At 38.5% G+C, this 23,440-nt stretch overlaps 1 protein-coding gene across 1 annotated transcript in view; it reads left to right on the top strand.

The window, feature by feature from the left end:
- Positions 1–23,440, top strand: part of CD109 (CD109 molecule) — a 99,802-nt gene that overhangs the window by 63,127 nt on the left and 13,235 nt on the right. The window contains exons 16-26 of the mRNA XM_081141070.1: positions 1,700–1,774; positions 2,266–2,326; positions 4,603–4,747; positions 5,624–5,741; positions 7,769–7,882; positions 9,209–9,427; positions 10,418–10,562; positions 12,968–13,144; positions 19,951–20,032; positions 21,816–22,044; positions 23,258–23,423. Coding sequence (XP_080997196.1) covers positions 1,700–1,774; positions 2,266–2,326; positions 4,603–4,747; positions 5,624–5,741; positions 7,769–7,882; positions 9,209–9,427; positions 10,418–10,562; positions 12,968–13,144; positions 19,951–20,032; positions 21,816–22,044; positions 23,258–23,423 — 1,531 coding nt within the window. The remainder of the gene's footprint in view (positions 1–1,699; positions 1,775–2,265; positions 2,327–4,602; positions 4,748–5,623; positions 5,742–7,768; positions 7,883–9,208; positions 9,428–10,417; positions 10,563–12,967; positions 13,145–19,950; positions 20,033–21,815; positions 22,045–23,257; positions 23,424–23,440) is intronic.

Raw genomic sequence — 23,440 nt, forward strand, 5'->3', positions numbered from 1 at the left:
CATGAACCATACTCATATTTATTATTTTTACTGATTTCTTAAGGTTATCCACATTTGTATCTTTATCTAACAAGACAAGCATTCTAGTGTGCTCTCATAATGTTCTTGTACATCCCTTTTGTCTCTCGTCTCTAGATTTCAACTTCCCTACCTTCTGGCTGGATAATGTTGATATTGTACAGAATTTTAGTTCTGTGTTGTTATTGATTGCTTTTTAAATAATTTTATCTTTATTGTTGAAAATATTACAGATGTCTCCTTTATTGATTGCTCTTTTTAAAAAAATTTTTTTTTAAATTAATTAATTTATTTTTATAAATAAATTTTAACAGATGTCCCCCTTTTAACCCCACTGATCCCCTCCACCCCACATCCATCCCACCCCCAGGCCCTCCCCACACAATGTCCCCATCCATGGGCCATGCCCATAAACATACAAGTTCCCTGATTAATCTCTCCCTACCCACGCCCTCCTCCCCGCCTTCCCTCTGAGATCCTGTAGTTTGTTCCATGCTTCTATGTTTCTGGGTCTACTTTGTTCATCAGCTTATTTTGTTTATTATATTCCACATATGAGTGAGATCATTTGGTATTTGTCCTTCTCTGACTGGCTCATTTCACTTAGCATAATACTCTCTAGTTCCCTCCATGCTGTGCCAAAGGCCAAAAGGTCCTTCCTCTTCACAGCTGCATAGTATTCCATGGTGTAAATGTCCCACAGCTTTTTTATCCACTCATCTACTGATGGGCACTTGGGCTGTTTCCAGATCTTAGCTATTGTGAATTGCGCTGCTACGAACATAGGGGTGCATAAGTTCTTTGTGACTGGTGTTTTGGGTTCCTTAGGATATATTCCTAGAAGTGGAATCACTGGGTCAATGACTCTCTCATCATTGATGTTTCTATCTCTCTCTCTCCGTCTCCTTTCCTCTCTCTGAAATCAATCAAGATATATTTAAAAAAAAATTACATGATACATGCAGATATCTCATGGGTGTTGTGATTTGCATTTACTTTATCAAGGAGGTTGAATATTTTTTCTGCTTATTAATAATTTGCATTTCATCTTTTGTGAATTTTCTTTTTGTGCTATTTAAAAAAAGTTGACTGATATTTTGCAGAACTTATTTTAACCCCTGAATTTAGCTTGTTTATCTTGGCCAAAAGTATTGCCCTTTTTTAAAAAAATATGTCTTTATTGATTTCAGAGAGAGAAAGGGAGAGGGGGAGAGAGAGAAACATCAACGATGAGAGAGTCATTGATCGGCTGCCTCCCGCATGCTCCCTGCTGGGGATCGGGCCTGCAACCTGGGCATGTGCCCTGACCGGGAATCGAACCTCGATGCTCAATTGCTGAGCCACGCCCACCCGGGCAGTATTGGTCATTTTTAATGCTGACCTCTATGTGTCAGCCTTGTCAATAAGCAGCGTTTGAACTCCCCTTGGGCAAAATCCAAGGCCATACTTCTTAGGAACTCTCAATTGCTAACCAGAATAACAATAAGTTTAAATAAGAAATGTAATTTTGACTGATTGAATCATGAACAAGGCATTTACATATTCATTATTTCTCTGCATCATTTTCAAATTGATAAGTATGTGTGCTGCGTTTTATCTAAATTACATGTAAGAAATGTTGCAGAGGGCAGAACAGGTTCATATGAATCTATCCATTCCATATATTTTATCTTCTCCTTAGGTGGTCCATGAGTTGGAACTTTATAACACGGGATATTATTTAGGCACGTACATGAATTCATTTACAGTCTTTCAGGTATGTTTAGTTTGCTGTATAACTTGAAAATATATTAATATCTTTTACTCTTGCAAACACTTTTAGAATTAATGATTTGAATTATGAAATGTTAACCTTTTATTAAATGTGTTGCTGAAGTGCAGAATATCATATAAGTAATTTGAAATGGAAAGATAATCATCCTTCCAGTTTTAAAAGCAAATGAAAAAATTCTCTATTAGCGAAATTAATGGAATTGTCATTAAACAAATAATTTCTTTCCTTTATATCACTTTCCTTGGCTTGTTTTGTGTGTGTATGTGTTTGTGCATGTATCTGTGTCCGTATATGAGAGAGAGAGAATGTATGCTCATGTACGTACCTAAACACTCAGAAATGAGCAAGAGTAAAAAAACACTTTAACATTCTGCATGAAAACAAATGAGCAAAAGTGAGTTAGGAGTTTGGGAGGCTGCTGTGACAATTTAGAGAGCATTAACCTTTTAAGAGAAAATTTTAATTGTTTCTAGGAATGTGGCCTCTGGGTATTGACGGATGCAAGCCTTGTGAAGGATCGTGTTGATGGTATTTGTAAGTAAAACCTAACACAGTGTGCTTTTAAAGTATTTAAGTCTTTCATCTCAGGCATTTAAAATTATTTATATAGGTATGGATACTTTCTAGTTGAACGTGGTTATTGTGATATTTATTTTCTGTTCTCTTATCCTAAAATGTTTTGGAGTTTAATATACTTGGAAATACATCTGGGATATGACATGGAATATTCAACTGGGCTTCTGTCTAGGTCTTTGAAATGAATGCTTTCCATTTGTTCTCTGTAATTCTTTGAGGTGGTGATATTTTGGCCATATTGGAAGATCCTATGCTTTCAATTTGTATTGCACACTGTGATGTTATTTTGGAATTAGATAAAAGAAGAAATATGGTTGTTGTTGTTTTTTAGTTTTTTAAAAAAATCTTTATTGTTGAAAGTATTACAGATGTCCCCTTTCCCCCCCATTGATCTCCTCTACCAGTCATCCACCCCACCCCCAGGCCTTCCCCATACCAATGTCTGTGTCCATAGGTTATGCTTATAAACATGTAAGTTCTTTTATTAATCTCTCCCTACCCACTTCTCCCTCCTCACCTTCCCTCTGAGATCCCTCAGTCTGTTCCATGCTTTTATGTCTCTGGATATATTTTGTTCATCAGTTTATTTTGTTTATTACATTCCACATGAGTGAGATCATGTGCTACTTGTCTTTCTCTGCCTGGCTTATTTCACTTAGCATAATACTTTCTAGTTCCCTCCATGCTGTCCCAAAGGGTAAGAGATCCTTCTTTTTTACAACTGCTTAGTATTCCATGGTGTAAATGTACCACAGCTTTTTTGTCCACTAAGCTACTGATTGATAGGCACTTGGATTGTTTCCAGATCTTAGCTATTGTAAATTGTGCTGCTATGAACATAAGGGTGCATAAGTTCTTTCTGGTTGTGTTTCAGGTTTCTTAGGATACATTCCTAGAAGTGGAATCACTGGGTCAAAAGGCAGCTCCATTTTTAATTTTTTGCAGAAACTCCATACTGTTTTCCATAGTGGCTGCACCAGTCTGCATTCCCACCAGCAGTGTACTAGGGTTCCCCTTTCTCCACACCCTCAACAGCATATGTTGTTTGTTGATTTGTTGATGGCAGCCATTCTGACAGGTGTGAAGTGATACCTCATTGTGGGTTTAATTTGCATCTCTCTGATGATTAGTGACTTTGAGCATTTTTTCATATGTCTCTTGGTCATTTGTATGTCCTCTTTGGAGAAGTGTCTATTCAGGTGCTTTGCCCATTTTTTAAATTGGATTGTTTGTCTTCCTTTTGTTAAGTGGTATGACTTCCTTATATATTTTGGATATTAACCCTTTATCTGATGTGTTATTGGTAAATATGTTCTCCCACACAGTGGGCTCCCTTTTCATTTTGTTGATGGTTTCTTTTGCTGTGCAGAAGCTTTTTATTTTGATGTAGTCCCATTTGTTTATTTTCTCCTTTGTTTCTCTTGTCATGTTTCCTACAGTTTTATATTTGTCTTCCTTCTCCATAGACTGAGTGGAGCTCATTGCATTCATCTTTGTATCCTTGGTACCTGTTATAGTATAATTTTTTTACATTTATTTTGAAATAATTTTAGACTTATAGATGAGTTGCAAAAATAGAGATAGGTGATCCAGAGTCTGTATAGCAATATGGTTTTTCTAATAAGAATAAAGCTAGTGACATCTTATGGCTAGTTTAGCCAGTAGTAGTCAGCATTTGAGAGCTAAAAAGAGGAGACTAGTAAAATTGGAGGTAGCTTTTTTTTAAAAAAAATATCTTTATTGATTTCAGAGAGAGGAAAGGGAGGGAGAGAGAGAGAAACATCAATGATGAGAGAGTCATTGATTGGCTGCCTCCTGCACGCCCCTGACTGGGGATCGAGCCCACAACCTGGGCATGTGCCCTGACCGGGAATTGAACCCTGATCGCCTGGATCCCAGGTCGATGCTCAACCGCTGAGCCACTCTTGGCCGGGCGGAGGTAGCTTTAAAAATGTAATTCAACTGATTTTTTTAGCACCTAAACTTTTAGTTTTTCAGGTATCGGCCATAGGGGCAGGAAACTTTTTTTGTAGTTCTCTCTCAGCTGTAACTGGCCACTTGGCCCTGGGTAAGTAATTTAATTTCTCATATTGCTCATCTGCAAAAAGAGAGGACGGGACAAGATGAACTCTGAAGTCCCGTTCAGCCAAGAGGTGCCGTGATTCTGTGGACTAAGTTTATGATCATTCTCTATGGTGACTTTCCCCTTAATAGTTGTCAATGTTTATTTGTAGATGAAAGCGATGTGCTTTATACAGATTACTCCCTGGAGGAAAAGGAAGGATACTCGGTAGATATACCTGACTTTTCTTCAGTTGGCAATCCACGTGTCAGAAAGCATTTTCCAGAGACTTGGATTTGGCTAGACACCAACATGGGGTAAAAATTTATGAAGTTGTTTGTCTATATATATTTTGTTTAGTGTTTTGCCTGTTTTTTAATGTTTAAGTAAAACATAGTATGGCTAAGAACTAAAAAGGCCAAGAGGTTTTTATTTCAAAGTGATATTTATTGCATCTAAATATAGTATTTAATAGACACACGTGAATTGTGCCAGTGAAAAGTGTCATTAAGGAGAAGATAGGCCTTTTTCTAATGAAGGATGATTTTTAACTTCCTTGCAGTCTCTTGGTTCTCATTGCAGAAAAATTGCTGAGAGTCTATTTGTTGCCTTGGGGTGGGGAGCACTCACGGTTGCTTCCTCTACCTTGTGGTTTTTCATAAAACATTCCCCTGAGCCACAGGGAAAAGGGGTGTAGGTGGTGTAAGGAGTTCAGCTTAGTTGACAAATCCTGTGCTACCTACCTGATTATTGAGCAGGTAAATCATGAAATCTATACGTATTTACAGTCAGCTATTTACAGAAACTTAAAATAAGACACAAGTCAAACCTAAAAAAATACCCATCAAGTAATAGCATTGATTAGGATACAGCTTATGCAAACTCTTATGTAAATCAAGAGACAAAATTAGAGTTCTTTGAAAAAATATATTTATTATATATATAAAATTTATGAAAATAATGTTCATTCTTAAGGTATAAACACTGTAGAAAGCTTTTATTTTAATATGGATCTATATGACCTTATTATGACCTATTCCTTACTGTTTTATGAATAAATCTTTAAAAATTTTAGATATGTAAATTTTTGGAAAATTAATATTTTTCCAAAAAATGGTTTAGGTTATGTTGACTTATTTTGAAATGTACCAGTTCTTGGTTTTGTGATTTCTTTATGTTTATCTTGACTTCAGTTCCAGGATTAACCAAGAGTTTGAAGTTACTGTACCTGATTCTATCACTTCTTGGGTAGCTACTGCTTTTGTGATCTCCGAGGACTTAGGTCTTGGACTTACAGCCACTCCAGTGGAGGTAGTGTATTACAGTGCCATGAAGCAAAGAAACTGTCAACTTCTCAATAGATTAAAAAAATGATTGCTTATGATGTTGATCACTGTTTGAGATTCCTAGCTTTTTCTTTTTTGTTTTTCATCTCTTTTATAGTTTAGAATGTGAGCTGTATTAAGCTACTAAATGTGCTAGGTCCATATTAAGATTTGGATAGAAAGCTTATTATTGACCAAATCCAACCACTTCCAAAGATCAGAAGACAGAGAGTATTTCTGTGTGTCTCTTTTTCAAGGACAAACAGATCTTCTCAAGATGTCCCCTAGCAGACATTCCTTTGCATCTCTTTGATCAAGTTGCATCATCATATGTCACTTCCTAAACCAGCCACTGGCAAGAGGAACATGATAACCATCATTGGTCTTAGACCAGGAGCTCTCTCCTCTGTCATACTGGAAGCCCCTTTTGATAACAGATATTTTGTTTTGTTCCTTTACCAATCAAAATGAAATTCATAGAATATATAATATACCTACATATTCAATTAAAAAATCAATATGATGCCCCAAGTGTAATATTCAGCAGAAATAAAAAGACAGTAAATAAAAGGACAGTAATAAAAGGACAGTAAATAAAATAATATATATTTCAGGATATAAATGACCAAGCGTAGCTGCACTAGAAGACATAGTAACATATTTAAATATTTACACCATGCACAGAAATGCAGTTGACATACGTGTATTGTATTAGCAACGCAAAAACCTTGAGTAGTGATGTAAATTTCTGCAACTGTGAACAACTTTTAGTAACATTACAAACAAAAGTACAGTCTTTTTATTTACATAACAGTTGTATTCATGAAAAACTCAGTATGTATTGCAAAATGCTTTGGGTTTACATATACATTGAAATGATGTTGTAAGTTCAGGGTGTTATAAGCAGGTACTTTGTCCACATGGATTTCTGAAGAGACATTCAAGACTCATGAGAGATATGGGACAATTCTTTGTTGTCTGGGACTCCTGAGCATTGCAGACTTTCGCTTGCTAAGTGCCAATAGCATCCTTCAAACCTTGTGGCAACCTAAGACACTTCCACAAATGTCCAAATAAACCTCTAGAGGGAATTCCTGCTGCTGGTGAGAACCATTGGCTTAAAGGAATCAAGGTTTATCCACAGAGACAGGGGAGAGTTCAGAGGACTTGGCCAACAGATCAGAGTTGAGTCACTAATGAAGAAATACAGAATCTGCATATGTATGTTAAAGGTAGTAAACAGAACATCATTTAGACTTTGCACATGAGCCCAAAACAGGGGCTCTTTGATTTGGTTCGCAGCATTTATTTATTTATTTATTTATCCTTACCCGAGGATATTTTTTCTGTTGCTTTTCAGAGAGAGTGGAAGGGGGGGGAGAGAGAGAAAGAGAGGAACACCGATGGGAGAGAGACGCATTGATCGGCTGCCTTCCGCACACGCCCTGACCAGAGCCGGGGATCGAGCCTTCAACCAAGGTCCGTTCCCTTGGCTGGAACTGAACCGGAGGCCCCTCAGTCTGCGGGCTGACGCTCTAACCACTGAGCCAAGCCGGCCGGGGCTGCTTAGCAGCTTTTAAAGCAGATCGGTGGAGTCAGCATAGCGTAATCGTAGAGGAGCGTGGCTTTGGCATCAGATGCGCTGGGATCCAGTTCTGGCTCCTCCACTTGCTGGCAGTGTGGCCTTATACTCGTTGCAGGGTCTCTGAACTTCTGATTTCATTTCTGTATGATATAAGCATAACACCTGCCTCTGAAAGCTGTAGTAATTAAATGAAGTAATTTGCGTAAGTAACTGGTTCCTAGTAGGCCCTTAATAAAATATGTTGAATATCAAATCAAGTCAGTCTTCCTTGTTCATTTGTGCTAAGTTGCTACTTGCTGTGTGCTGATAGCAAGTGGACATTTCTGTGTGAAGTTGAGCTTCATAGGCTTTGTAAGATTTACTTTTAATTGCATAAAATGTGAAGCATTTTGATTTGAATAAAATATGTATTCACTCTGTTTTTCCAGCTACGAGCCTTCCAGCCATTTTTCATTTTTTTAAATCTTCCCTACTCTGTGATCAGAGGTGAAGAATTTGCTTTGGAAGTGACCATATTCAATTATTTGAAAGATGCCACTGAGGTAATATATTAAAGGTTAATCACTTATACTGCAGGGAAACATGGAGAAAACATGCAGGGACTGGTTTGGATAGTGTTTACATTCTGGAGGAATCAGCGTAAATATAATTTGGCAGTGATTTCTTCTGCTTATTAATGTCTAAGGACATTATTTGCATATCTGAGAATTCTTTCTCTCTCTCCTCTGTCCTGTCCAGCACAGCTTCTCCACTTTAGCTGGGTAACTTTCCTATGGTCACTGTGGCAGGTCTTTCTCTTCTGCCTTCTGCAGTTTTTTCCTAGTCTGACTCACATCTAGAATGTGTTGCCACTTGTCACTGCCATTCTGTGCCCAGTGTGGTTGGCAAGAATTTATTCCATTCAAGGCCTGGCTTAAACTAAGATGCCTTTCCTCACCATTCTGTTCCTATGTTGTCCCCATGTTTAGACAGTGTACTCTGTTTCCAAGGCTTTGTTGTTTGAGTCATGTGCCTTGTGTCTCCTTAGTGAGTCAGTTCCCTGGAAGGCAGGATTAGTAGTGTTAACCAAATGATTGATTCCCTCTCTCTCCCAGAGTAAGTAGGGGTATGTAATTAACTTTATTAGAGTACTGCATGAAAATGCCATAACCTCTTTAAACACTATGTCCGTAGAGTAATTGTTTCTTATTTTAAAATAAGAAATATGGTACAGTGCAAAGAGCAAAAGCGCTGTACCACTTACCAGCAAATAACTTGATTGTAGTTTTCTCATCTGTGAAATGGGAATAATAATTACTATCTCTACGGCAAATATTATGAGGAACAGATGAGGAAATAAGTGGGAACACAAGTCATAAGATATAAGGCCTAGAGAAATGCTCTTCTTGATGAGACTGGCAACTTTGGCATACGTTACAGAAGTTTACCTCCAGTGTATGCTTCAGGACTAATGTCTGAGTCACACTCACCTTGGAATAATTTTAGCAGAGACTCTCAATGAGAGAAACCTTTGGGCTCAGGTTTTTCAAATAAGACCAGTGTCCCAGAATGACAGATCAGGCTGGTGGCATTAGCATGACACGAATAACCTTTCTGGGCACCTCTTTACCACTCAGAGGCTTTGGATAATGAGAGGATTTAATGCTCTGAAGGACTCCCTTTCCACACACATCTTGAAGTAGACTGGGGAAGCATAAGAAAGAAATGAAGCTTTCCCTGATACGCTTTTATCTTCTTGGTTGAGTTTGTCTTACCTTTCTCTAGTCTTGGGCCTCACAGATTAACAGAACTTAAAGTAGTGATAACATTAACACTTTACAGAGGAGCATTTATTATACAAAACCTTTGATAATAATTTTTTCTTCCAGGTTAAGGTGATCATTGAAGAAAGTGACAAATTTGATATTCTAATGACTTTGAATGAAATCAATGCCACAGGACACCAGCAGACCATTCTGGTCCCCAGTGAGGATGGGGCAACTGTTCTTTTTCCAGTCAAGCCAACACATCTGGGGGAAATTCCTATCACAGTCACAGCTATTTCACCTGATGCTTCTGACGCTGTCACCCAGAGGATTTTAGTGAAGGTAAATAGTTGAAGTCTCAAATAAATGAAATGGAAATACATAACTGAAAAAGGAAACAGGAGATGAATTTTCTTGGTTAGATTTGTTGACAAGACCTAGTAGGTAGGTCATCTCCTCTACCTTTCTGGTGATGCCTGTTTTCTCATCTATATGTAAAAAATATATTGCACTTTGGAAGTAGTTGTCAATTTCCTTTTTAAATTTATAGTATGACTGCCCTGGCCGGTGTGGCTCAGTTGGTTAGAGCATCGTCCCTTGCACCAAAGGGTCTAGGGGTTGGTTCCAGGTCAGGGCGTGTAAAGGGGAGGCAACTGATAGATGTTTCTCTCTCTCTCCCCCCCTTTCCCTCCCTCTTTCTCTAAAATCAATGAAAAACAAATCCTCTGGTGAGGATTAAAATAAATCAATAAGTAAGTAAATAAAGTTATTGTATGACTATAAAGCAAGTCTCTTTTGCAGTCAGTTACATCTACAAATTGTGTTACAATGGGATCCTATTAAATCATGCTAAGTTGACATGTAGATTTTGAATTTTGGAGTTCCTCAGCACAGGTAGAAGAGATTTTGTAGATTTTTTTTTTTTAGAGAACACATTATGCACAAAAAAACAACTCAGCATAGTGGATAAGCGCTTGTGCTCTGAGGTGAGGCAGCCCTGGGTTCGAATCTCAGCTGTGTCAAGTGTTACTTTGATTAAGGTATTTAATCTCTCTCTTGGATAATAATAGGACCCACCTCAGGGACTTTTTCTCATCACCTTTTCATTTTCTCTGTTATTTCCATTGCCATTCCATGAGATATTTTGTCTAATTTAATTAGAAAGCAAACAGGTATTAGCAGATTTGAAGCAAGAGTCAAAAAATGGTGGGTACTCAGCCACACACACACTGCAGACCCAACAGGCCGGATGTTTGTCTGATGATCTCCATACAGTTCTCGGTAAACTGGTGAGTAGAGACCACATTAATGATGTTTTCTTTATTTTAACAGGCTGAAGGGATAGAAAAATTATATTCACAATCCGTCTTGTTGGACTTGACTGACAACAGGCTACAAACTATGCAGAAAACTTTGAGTTTCTCCTTTCCTCCTAATACAGTGAGTGGTAGTGAAAGAGTTCAGATCACCGCAATTGGTAAGGATAGAGTTTATCACTGTCACTACTTACTGGTTTATTTGTACATGATAATATATAGTTTCATCTGCTTGTAGATGTACCATATTTTCTTATTTAGTCATAATGAGAAGAGGCTGCATAGAGTTTTTAGTTGGTACCGAATAGAAAGGCTAGAAAGATACGTATCCTAGACCGCTTCTCAGTGTTCAGTGTGCATATGAATCACCAGGGGTCTTGTTTAAAGGCAGATTCTGGTTTAGTAGGCCTGGGCTGGGGCTGGGAGTCTGCATTTCTGACAAGCTCCCAGCTGATGCTGATGCTTCTGCTGTGCAGACCACTTTTTGAGTAGTAAGACCCCACTTTAATGTGGCTGCAGGGGAGGTTATTTCTAAGAACAGAACTTCTGGCTTCTGTGGCTCTCAAGTCCTAGTAAATATCGGAATCTTCTATGGCACTTTGTAAAAACACAGATATCTGGGCTGTACTCCCAACCTCCTCAGTCAGAATCTCTTGGGCTAAGGCTAGGGTATATATATTTTGAAAAGGTTCCAAAAGTGCTTCTGATTACCAAAGGTTGATGATCAGAAGCTGCTTAGGGCAGGTGTCTGTGCAGGACACAAGCCACCTTTACAGGAGGGAGCTACCCACTAACTTGAGGCACCCTCTCCTAGTTTGCTTCTGGTGCCCTAAAAGTACTTTTGAATCAACTATTAAACAGATCTTCCACACAAACTGTTTGTTTATATAGTTGTGCTTTATAAAAAATTGAAGGAAATGTTTAGATTAATGACATCTACATAGTTTGGTTTTCAAGGTGTTGGGACCTTGGGCACTTCCTCAGAGGTTTGTTTACATCTCATCTACAGGTGACATGCTTTTTATTATAACCCCAAATAACCAATTCCTCTACAGAGGACTTTCTTTGGAGCCTTAGATATGACTCTTTAAAAAGAATTAAATAAGCTTTTTATTTAGGGGAATAAATTCTGCCTGGGCATCTCTCAGAGTGTTGGGATGCTGGGAGGATTCGGTCCACATGTGCACACACGCACACACACATATGCACACAAAGGGAAGAAGCTTTGGATTTAAATGTACACCACCATGTTGGAATGAGTCTACCGAGGGTCACTGATGTACTCTGAGGTTTACTTTTGAAATGTGAGATAAAGAATGATCTTTCAAGTTTTATTTTTATTTGGTATTTATTTAAAAAGGGCTATTTGGTAGCCCAGATGTGTGACTATTAGCTTACTTCTTTGAATTTTGAGAATCTAAGTTTATGTTCATGCTGAGTAGTAGAAGCAGAACCTGCGATGGTAATAATATAACCTTTATTTATATCTTTGTGTTAACATCTAAAGTTTGACATCATATGGCAGCCTATTCACATGAAAGAGTTCTTCCTTTCTTTTTGGATTTATTTTCTGTTTTGTTTTGTTAATCCTCACCTGAGGATCTTTTTTCCATTGATTTCTTTTTTTAGAGAGAGAGAGGGAGAGAAACATCAGTGTGAGACACATCAATTGGTTGCCTCCGGCACGGGCCCTGACCATGGCCGGGGATTGAACCTGCAACCCAGGTACGTGCCCTTGACTGGGAATTGAACCTGTCGTGACCCTTGGGTGTATGGGCCGATGCTCCAACCACAAAGCCAGCCTGGCCACGGCTCATTTTTATTTTTTTAAGGAGTAGATTTTTCACTAGGTATTTGGACTTGGAATGGTATAAGTTTTTAAACCACGCAGAAGAATATTCTTCGCCATATAGCTCAACTACAGTGGGGTCGGAATTAGAACTCAACTTCTATAATTCTGAATTTTTACTTATTTTCCTGAGCCATGGTGTTAGAATGTGGGTAGAGAAGTCTTTTAAGCATGCTTTGTTTAAGTTTATATTACTAACTTTGAAGAATAATTCTAACCTTTTTGATCCTGAAAGTCATGGAAATGCTTATATTTGTTAGTTCCACTTTGTTGTTGCTAAATAAAGCACATTGAAAAATATTTCAATTCCTATCCTTTAAAAAATTATTTCTCAAATATTTGTAGTGTATTAGTCAAAAATCAGAATGAAGTTCTATTTATGTGAAGAATACTCATAAAAAACATTTCTTTCCTATATAAGAATGATGGTTTGCTAATGGTTAATTCCTGACATTTTTGTTCAAGAATTTTTTAAACTTATTTTTTGCCTAGTGTATGCCTCTATGTTTAGCTGAGCTAAAAGTATCCTAATTTATCATGTAACCTACAAGTTCAGTATCACTGTATTATTTCTTTGGGCAGTCATCCTACAAACTTGATGTAAAGCTCTATCTGCTCTGAGCCCTGGATGCCTTCTGTGCCCAGTGGAAGTCTCTTCGCCACCAGCAGGTACAGGTATTGAGTATTTGCTGAATGTGTTAAAATCTTTGTTTTTAGGAGATATTCTTGGCTCTTCCATCAATGGCTTAGCCTCATTGATTCGGATGCCTTATGGCTGTGGTGAACAGAACATGATAAATTTTGCTCCAAATATCTATGTTTTGGATTACCTGACTAAAAAGAAACAACTGACAGAAAATTTAAAAGAAAAAGCCCTTTCATTCATGAGACAAGGTAAGCATTTTAGAAACACTTTTATTTGTACCTTTTTTTTAAAGGCAGAATTCACTCCAGACCATTTTTCAGAACAGACAGATTTGTGTTTGCTTTGTGATCGTGGGACTAGATGGTGCTGAAATGTGCTGAGTGATGGTAAGCTGTCACCATTCCTTCTTCAGCTCGTTGTTTACTAATTGTTGCTAAGGGCTTTGTTAAGGGAGGTTTGTTTCTAGAGGGGTTTGTATTTTAACAAGGGACCTGAATTTTAAAGCTACTTACAAACCTAAAGGAATGAGTGTTCATTTATTCATTAAACACTGAGTGCCAGGGTCCCTTGTAGTGCTTCGGAGATAGGAAGCCAGGGCCTTTCCTCTCATGGAATTCCTTGCTTGGTGAAGACAGTCTGTACGTACACACATGTGGTGTCCCATGTGGGGATCTCCTTGGTGCAGGTAAAATGTCCAGCAGATGGTTAGGAGAGAAATGTTTGTCTGGCGGGCCCTGCTTGATCCTCAGAAAATGCCACACTGGTGGTGATGCTTCCCTGACTCTTTGGGAGGCTCATACTGTTTGTAGACCCCAGATACTTTGTGCCTGCGACTTGCTAATAGCAATGGTTAACATTAGTCGAGTGCTTACTGTGTGGCAGGCAGTGTTCTAAACACTTTACAACCAATATCTCATCTGATGCTCACAATGAGTATCCTCCTCCTGTTTTTACAGACGTGGAAACTGAGGCACAGAAAAGTTAACTAACTTGCCCAGGGCCCTATAGCAAGCGAGTGGCAGAGCTGGGATTTGAACTCCAGTGCTCGCTGTGGTGTAACGGTGTGTGCCATGCTCAAGACAAGTGAGATCTTTGCACGTTGCCGTAATGGTTATATTTAAGGAGATGAGTAAAAAATACTTGAAATGGTCACAATTTAAGTCTGCACCTTGTGAAAAAAAGATTCCAACTTGTATTCAAAATTTAATTTCGCTGATTTCAAGAGGATAGTATATGGGAACTGGACTGTTGTGAAGATTACAGGAGATTTTTAGCACTAGTCAGTTGCATCTAACTAGGGAGTGAAGGTCTAAAGTAAGCAAGTAAATCCTGTCCATTTTACCTCTAGAAACAAATGGGAGATTTGTCCCCTTTCTCCATCCCGTGTCTAATTGTTCCCTTCACACGCCACCGTGGCTCACCTGAGTCCTCCACGGGCTGTCTAAACAGACTCTGCTTCTGTGCTCGGTCTCCACACATTAGAAAAGGGATCTTTTGATAAATATCAAAATCATGTCGCCTCCTTGCTTCAAATTCTCCGTGGGTTCCCGGCCCACCCTAAAGGCCCGGAGTGAACTGGCCTGGCCTCCGCCTGCTGCCGCCCACCTGGCTGCGCCTGGAGCGTCAGGGCCTTGAAGCTTGTTCGCCTTTCTCCTGGGAGGCTCTTCCCCAGATCTTTCCCTGGCCAGCTCCTTCTCTTCCTTCAGGTGGTGTTTTCCTCAGAGTGGCCTCTCCTGACCATTTAGTAACTCTCGTTTATATTATTCCATTTTATTTTATTTTATTCGTCACACTTAACATTACTGAAAATTATCTTTGTACCAAATTTTTTTTTATAATCTGTGTCCTGCACTGGAAGGTAAGCTCCCTGACAGTGGGGACCGTGTTCAACATCTTCTCCGTTGTGTCTCTGTATTGGCACGTCAGTAACTACAGAATGGACGAATGCATTCCTATCCATATTAACTTCTTGGAGCCTTACATTCACCAGCCTAATATGGAGGTTGCACCTAGAAGATCTCTCAAGGGCTTCCACACTGCAGTGATCATTTGTAAACACTGAAGGTTCTACTTGGCCCTGGTGGCTTCCTATCAGCTGGCAAACGCGACCAGCGGCTTCAGTGTCTCACCTTTTGAGCTGGTGGCGTGGCTGATGGCAGTCGGTGCAGTGGGGCGTCCCTGCATGCATCCTTTCACACGCTGGACTGAGTCATATTTCAAAGTGGTCGACAGAAACCTCTCGGTATAATGCTTTTCATTATGAAATCAGCGTCTCATTTCAGGAACTCTGTTTTTTCTTTTGCCATCACATCTGTCAAAGGCCTTTAAATATACTGTCGTTGTTTTTATTTTTTAAGAAATTAAAGTGGCTTTGGCATGAGTCAGGGTTATATTATTGAAATGTCATTTATGAACAGCGCATTGTTTTACTTAAATCATGCTTGGCCCAGGAGCCCGGTAACCTGACCCATTGTTTTTTAGTCAAAACAACAGCTACATCATTGAATGAAGTGTCTTTTGCTGTCAAAAGAAAAATAGAACCGTAAAATGAAAGCTGTTTTTGATAAGGACCTGAATCTTTTAATTAGAGATTTAAGACACTTGTTTTCCTCAAATATTTAAATCATTGTGCCTGCAGCTCGGTTTTTCAACTGAGATGCAGACCAAGTTTAGTTGAAAACACATTATATTTTCTGTGTTGAAATAAAAAACAGGGAAAAAGTAGGTTTCAGAAGTCTGATGCTGCATTTGGTCATCATGAGAATGGCTTGAGGCAACCGTGAAGGTATTACCCAAAAACCTGGGCAAGTCTCACCTTCCATTTCGTGTCATAGAGAGGACGGAAGTTGATAATGATTACTTATCTTTTTAGTACAGAGGATATTTTTATCAGCTTTTTTTAAAAAAACAACAACACAGAGAAAGTGATTGATATAGTCAAGGGAACTGATTCTACTCCTTTTATTTGTATGCAGTTTTGACACTTGAGGTAAACCACATCAAAGTTACTTTTCTGTGTGTTTCTATGAATAGTATTTTCATATTTATTATGATAAATTATAAATATTTTACACGTGTGGCTATTTCAAAGAAAGGTCATGGCTCAGTAAGTATGTACCTTTTCTGGCCCTTTATAAATGACAGTACATGGGGACTTCTGGACTTCTGTATTTTAATTGTCAGAGTATCTGTTAATTCTGATTATACAGTATTATTTACTTTCTAACTCAAGAGCTATTCATAAAACTATGAACTTAAAGGCTATACTCTTATTTCCTCATAAACTTTTGGAGAACACCATTGTTTTTGCCTTTCTCAACTGTCATGATGAAAAGTCTCCAACTCAGGTGACTACACCGGAGCATTGAATTGTTGTATTAACGATAAACATAACAGCTGAGCCAACAGTGTCCTTTCTGCTTACGTGGTGGATGACTTGCAGCAGCCGAGGGTTCTCCAAGGGTGCACAGCTGCTTTAGGACGGGCAAGGGAGCCTCACGGGGACTCCCACCAGGAGAGCCATGTAAGCTCCTCCCTTTAGGTTCTGACTCTCTCCTTTATTTTGCCATGGGAGCAGAGCTGGTGGTTTAGGTTCTCAGTTTTATCTAAACCAGCTCAAGAAATGCAATCCCCAGTGGGAGATTGTCGGCGAGTCCTCCCCCTCCTCCGGGCTGGCTGCCCCTGGTGGAAGAATGGTGCTAGTTGTTGATATTAATGGGGACTGTTGGAGGTCAGCCACCTGAGGGGTAATTTCCATAAGCACTGATCTCATCTCCATGAGCTCATCTCTCTGACCGGTTTTACAATAACTCATACTTGGAACTGCAGTTGTTGATGTGATTTTGGGGCTTGGAGGCACATGGTCTTCTCTACATTGATCCTTCCTTTCACAGAAGCACCTCCTGTAGTGAGGGAGGGCCCTGAACCTTTCCTTGTTTCTTTCTTCGTCTCTTCTTTTCCTCTACTCTCTCCTCTCCTCTCCCCTCTGCTCCCCTCTGCTCTCCTCTGCTCCCCTCTGCTCTCCTCTGCTCTGTCACACTGAGTTCACAGTTAAACTCTTCTGGTGGATGTAGTCCTGAATCGGAAATCAAGGGAGAATGTCTTGGACTCTTTTGCTAATTTCTTTTGTGAATATTAAGATAATTATTTTGTGTCTCTGTGATCTCTGATTGGCTCTGAAAAAGGAAGAGATTTTATTTTGGTTTTTCCCCCCAAGGTTATATGAAAATAATGCCTATCATTTAACTTTTTTCATTCTTACTTGATTTCTTGAATATGTAGAACATTAATAACCTTCCAGAAGTCATACGTATTCTAAAAGGTATGTGCAGAGGGTGCCTTTTGTATCCCTTCTCCCTACCCCTTGTAGGTAACACTTCCTTCGTTTCTAGTTTCTCTCTCTGCAGAGATGAACATCTACACATGTTTTCTTGTTTCTTACATAAAAGGTAGTATACTATATATGCTATTTTAGACTTTGCCTTTTTCACTTAATAATATATTCAACAAATACTACACACCAGTTCAGAGAAATAGTTCTCAATTTTTTCTCACAGCTGCATAGTACTGCATTGTGTGTATGTACTACAGTTTATTCAACCAGTGTCTAATTTGGGGGCATTTAGGTCATTTCCAATATATTTGCAATTACAAATAATGCTTCAATGAATAATCTTTGCATGTATATGTTTGTATGGTTGGAGGTGTATCTTCAGGATAGATTCTTAGAAGTGGGATTATTGGGTCACAGGACATAGACATTTTCCTACGCAGGAGTTGTACCATCCTGCGTAGTTGAATTCCTCTCAGCAATGATGAGTGCTGGTCTCCTTACAGCCTCCCTGATAGATAGAATGAATGAATAGAATAGAATGATAGAATGAATGATCAAGCTTTTGAATCTTTGCTAATATGATGGATGTGAAATGTTATCTCAGTGTAGCTTTAATTTGCATTTTATCCACTATGAAGATGAACATTTTTCATGTATTAAGATCCATCTTTCTTTGTTTTTTTATAAAATGTCTGTTCTTTTACTCTTCTTTTTTCCCTATAGGATTTTAATTTTTTTCTCTAAATTTAAAAGTGTTTTTTATATATATGAATAAACATATTGTAATACTATATAAACATATACATAAAATTTATATATTAATATTAGCCATTTGTTTCTCTTATATGTTGCAAATATTTTCTTCCAATTTATCATCTGTCTTTTAACTTTGCTAATAGTGTGTTTTTCCATAAACAGTTTAAAGCAATTTTTTTTATAGTCAAATTGATCAACTTTAAAATAGAATTGAGCAGTTGGAAAGCCTTTCCTTTTGTCCATGCTATGAAACAATACCTATTGCTTATTGAGAGCTTGCTGTGGAGAAGGTGCTGTGCTAAGGACTTTTCATACATAATTCATTGAAAGAGGTCTCTGAATTAATAGGAAACAGCAGTTTTGCAGACAAAGAGACTTGGCTAAGGCCTAGTTTCAATACCTACCAGCTGTGTGGCCTTGCGTATGGTGTCTTTAAGTTCCAGTTTTATCATCTTTAGAAAGGGTTGTGTTGAGAATTACCTGGGTCCTGAAAGGGCTTTGAGCAGTCCCTGACACATAGTCAGTGTGGGATAAAGGTTGGCTATTTAATTACTCTGCCATAATATTTTAGTTTCAAACATGAAGATTATACCCTAACACCTTCTTCAAATTAAGCAAAATTCTGTCATTTAAATGTTTTTATGTTTCTTTTATCGTAGGTCTTAAGGATCACCATGAAACAGTGTCTTGTTTTCTGAATGTTTTGTCTTACTCTAGCTTAAATCAGCTTCTCAGATCTGGGGTTTCTTGGGAAAAGATTAATGGAGAAAAGTTTGGGGCACAGTAAGAGCAGATTAACTGTAATTTAAAAATGTGAATCTTCATATTTTGTTAATCAGATATGAATAATTATAATTATTGATGCTTCTAAAATGTGGTATTCATAAAGTAAAAATTTTTATTACTAGAATTTACTAAGGATTAAATTCAGCATATTATGAATGTTCGTGGTTGCCGGGCTCTGTGTGGCCACACTGCAAGGCTCAGTGTGTGCCCTCGCGTGCCTGTGGCAGAATCCGGGAATTTTCAGGAAGAATTCTTGGTTATCAGAGAATCATTGATAATGCCTGGAGTTCGAAATGTTTTTGGCTCTTGCTCATGCTTTATTTTTAATGATAAATTATTGCTTTTTAATTTTATTTTTAGCAAGTTAGTCTGTGGTAGGTTGTTTGGTGAATCTTTAGTGTTTGGCCTATGATTTCTAAGTCACTGGACTTTGAGACCTGCAAGCATTGCTTTGCAGCTATGAAACATCTGTCTCTTATTTATAATCATTTATTTGGCAATATGAAACATCTCTTTTTACTAAAGCAGACACATGAACCTTAACCTCCTCCCCAATTTACCTATATAGTGACACTTTGTCTCCATCAAGTTTTTTTTTTTTTAAGTGAGAACTTAGAATTGACATGGTAGGCAGACCAGTTGATCGTTGGTTTGCCTCAGTTGGCCATGACCAAAAAGTTTTAGAGGCATTGTCTTTGATTATTGAACAATCTCCCCTTTCTCTAAACCCCTTCATTGCTGACCTAAAAGTAGAAAGCGTTTTTAATTTCTGTTTTAGCCTTAAACTTTAAGTATGAAATTCTAGATTTTGTCTTAGGTAGCAAGCAATTTTAGGTGACTAAGCATTGAAACCACTGGAGTAAAAACTATAGAGTTAAATAAAACTCTACCTTTAATGTGCTTGCTTTTGAGTGGCTAGAATCATTGTCTGTGTTATAGTTTTCTTCTGAATTTACTTTAGTTGGGGGATATCACAGTTGTTATTTTATGCATTCTACTCAAAAAATCCTGGTGTTTTCTGTTTCCCACCTAACTTAACATGGAAAGCATTTGATGCTAGTTGTTGATTTGATGTCATCTTATTTCCCATTCCTTGCCCATGTTTCCTCAATATGAAGGCATGATTAGAAACTCCCATTCATGGCACGTTGATCGCATTATCTGTTTTGGTGTCTTCAGGTTACCAGAGAGAACTTCTGTATCAAAGGGACGATGGCTCTTTCAGTGCTTTTGGGAATGATGACCCTTCTGGAAGCACTTGGTAAGTGTTCTTGCTAACAGAACAAATCCTCGTCATGGAAAGGGCCCTCACTAGGTCACGGTGGCCGTGAAATTGATAGGCTCTGAGGCTGCTTGTCCCATAGCCTGGCTTTAAAGGAGATTACCCTTTTAAAATATGATTTTAAAACACGAATAAAGCGAGTATTTTTGTTTAGAAAAGATAGGTCATAAATCCTCTTTTGGTGGAAAAAGCAGAAATAAAAATACCACATGATGAAGGTAGGGCTGGCAAGAAAAATAAGTTAGAAACACCAGGTGATTGTGAGAGTTTTTCCTTTAATTGACATGATCAACACGAATTTTGTGTTCAGTCAGTCAGTGTAGTCAGTGTAGTTTTTTTAAGGTTATTTCTGTGTGTGTGCAAAACAGTGATGGAATTAAGAAATGAATATCTAGAGTTTCCTCCCGAATGGAATCTCTGCATGGCTGATTTTGGATGATTTCTCTCTCTCCTTGCCTTCTCCTTACTATCTTTAATTCTGTATTTCACTCAGAAAAAGACTGACCGTATCAGTCAGGTTGGACAGGGAGTGCTGTGGTAACAACCCCTTAAATCTCAGTAGTTTGTTTACAACAGAGGTTTTTATTCTCTCTTACACATGCTGCATTTCCATGTGGGCCAGCAGGGGGCACTGCAGCCTGTGCTTCAGCTGCCCCCCCTCACCCTGTCACTGGGAAGCTCCAGGCTTTAGCCTGCAGCCCTGGCAATTGGATGCTTCAGCCGGGCTATAACATTTGTTTTCACTTTATCAGTATCAGAGCTGGTCACATGGTCATGCTTAACTTCAGGGAGGCGAGGAAGTGAATTCCTCTGCATCCTCAAAGTAAAAGAGAACTGGATATTATTGAATATTAGTAATATTTACCACACTAAGTCTTTTATAGGATGAAACAGATCTGGTTCCGATTTTCTTTTGGCACGAGTCAGGATCTAGATCCATAAATAGAAAGGTTTCAGTGTTTTATTGCTTGACATTCCTTTCACCTCAATACTTAGTGTTCTGTAGCCAATTTTTTCTGTAAAGGTTCAGATAATAAATATGTTAGGCATTATAGGCCACATGGTGTCTCTGTTGCATATTCTTCCCTCTCCTCTCACCCCTCTCTTTCTCTCTCCCTTTAAAAAACATTTTTAGATGGAGGGTAGAGGGGGGAGAGATACAAAAAACAGACTCTGGGCTGTATTTGGCCCAAGGACCAGATCTGGCCCAACAGATTGGCCCACAGGCTATAATTTGCTGACTCCCATCCTATAGGAAAGAAAACACCCATTTCCTATATTTAAAAGTATGACAGTTTGTGAACTATACCTTATCCACAACTTTAGGTCTGAGTGAAGTACATAAGGAGTTCATCCTTGGAAAATACCTAAAGTGGTCCAAAGGTGAATAGTCTTGGACAGTTTAACTCTTTTGGAGTGTCAGATTCTCAATCTGTAAAGTAATGAGGCTGTATTAGACGATTTCTAAATTCCTTTCTAATTATGATGTTCTGTGAGTTGACCTGCAATTTCTTGGCCACACTCAAGGGGAAACCGGGTCCACCAGCTTGGTGGAGTTGTTTGTGTTACCTGTTGTTTTCTTCATTTTGTTTTTCTTCAGCGATTCTCCCTTTGGTGACTCTTCTAATGGCGGGGTGTGTGTGTGTGTGTGTGTGTGTGTGTGTGTGTGTGTTTTGTTATTGGTGTTTTTGTTGCTCAGTGTTATTTGGAGGACTTTATTAATTGTACTTTATCTAATTCCCCTCCCCTCCCTTTTACCAAGGTTGTCAGCCTTTGTTTTAAGATGTTTCCTTGAAGCTGAGCCTTACATAGATATTGATCAGAATGTGCTGCACAGAACATATACATGGCTCAAAGGACACCAGAAATCCAATGGTGAATTTTGGGAGCCAGGAAGAGTGATCCATAGTGAACTTCAAGGTGGCAATAAAAGTCCAGTAACGCTTACAGCTTATATTGTGACTTCTCTCCTGAGATATAAAAAGTATCAGGTATTTCATCTTTGACTTCATAAATGATGGGTGGGAAATCACAAGAAAGGTAGGTCTTGAGGGGTCCAAAAAGTGTCTGGAAACTTAAAGAGTTTTGTAATTTCACATCACATTCGAAGTCTGAATTTGGGCACCCTTTTGCTTTGCATTTGTGGCCACATTCCAAAATCTGAAAATAAAAATATTGACCCACTTTCTCAGAGTAACTGAGATAATTCTAAAAATGCTTTCCAATATAAATGTTATACTTGCTTTTGGTAAGGTAAGTCAATACCTATTTTTCATTGGAAAGTTTAATTTCTTAGGGGACAGACAATTCTTCAGAATTTGGGAGTGCATTTTATCAAATTCAGGTTGTGAAGGATTTTTTTATTTCTAAAATATCATGGAGCAATTACAGTGTCTGCTCATTTAGTACAAAGTACACCCACACTCTAGAAAGTGTGTTAAATGGGCATGGATGTCTGGATGAGAGTGTACATGGAAAGTTATGCTAATGAGCTTAATTTTGCTCCAAAGCTGTCTCAATGATTGATGCCTTTACTGCTTAATGCTGATTGCATTTCACATGATCAAAACCAGCCATTCTCTATAGTAAGCTCCTACCAGTTTCCTAGCCCAGTACTAGGCATGTAGAAGATAAACTTTCCCCTGAATTTAAATGTTTTCTTTTTAAAAAAAAAAATATATATGTTTTTATTGATTTTCAGAGAGAGAGGGAGGGAAAGGGAGATCAGCTGCCTCTTACACCACCCCCACTGGGGATCAAGCCTGTAACCTGGGCATGTGCCCTGACCGGGAATTGAACCTACAACCTCTTGGTGCATGGGTTGACGCTCAGCCACTGAGCCACACTGGCTGGGTGGCTTTCCCCTGAATTTAGAGCTTCAACACCTGAGATCAAATATGAGAAATATCTTTCTTAAGCTATATTTTATGCTTTTCTCTGAGTTTGTGATATTCAATGGGAGGAACACTGGCAAAAGTTCTACTTTTTATTCCCTGTAAGGCATGGCACCTATTTACTTATAAAAACTGAAAAGTGGTGTTATTTTTAAAACCATGGCAAATCTATAAATGTCAATGATCGTTGTTGATTCCCACTGCCTAGGACAAAGGTGCTTAATAGATGCTACAATTATTTTTTGAATAAATGCTTGAAAATACTTTTTGGGTTCTTTTGAATGGTAAAATATGTATTTTTTCTTTCAAGCCTAATCTCGATGTGCAAGACTCTGTCAAGTTTTTGGAGTCTGAATTCAGTAGAGGAATCTCGGACAATTATACTCTCGCTCTTACAACTTATGCACTGTCCTACGTGAGGAGCCCTAAAGCCAGGGAAGCTTTGGATACGCTGACGCGGAGAGCAGAACGAGAAGGTAACGCGTGGGTCCCG

This window comes from Miniopterus schreibersii, assembly GCF_964146895.1.
Source record: "Miniopterus schreibersii genome assembly, chromosome: 6".
In the NCBI taxonomy this organism is placed as follows: domain Eukaryota; kingdom Metazoa; phylum Chordata; class Mammalia; order Chiroptera; family Miniopteridae; genus Miniopterus; species Miniopterus schreibersii.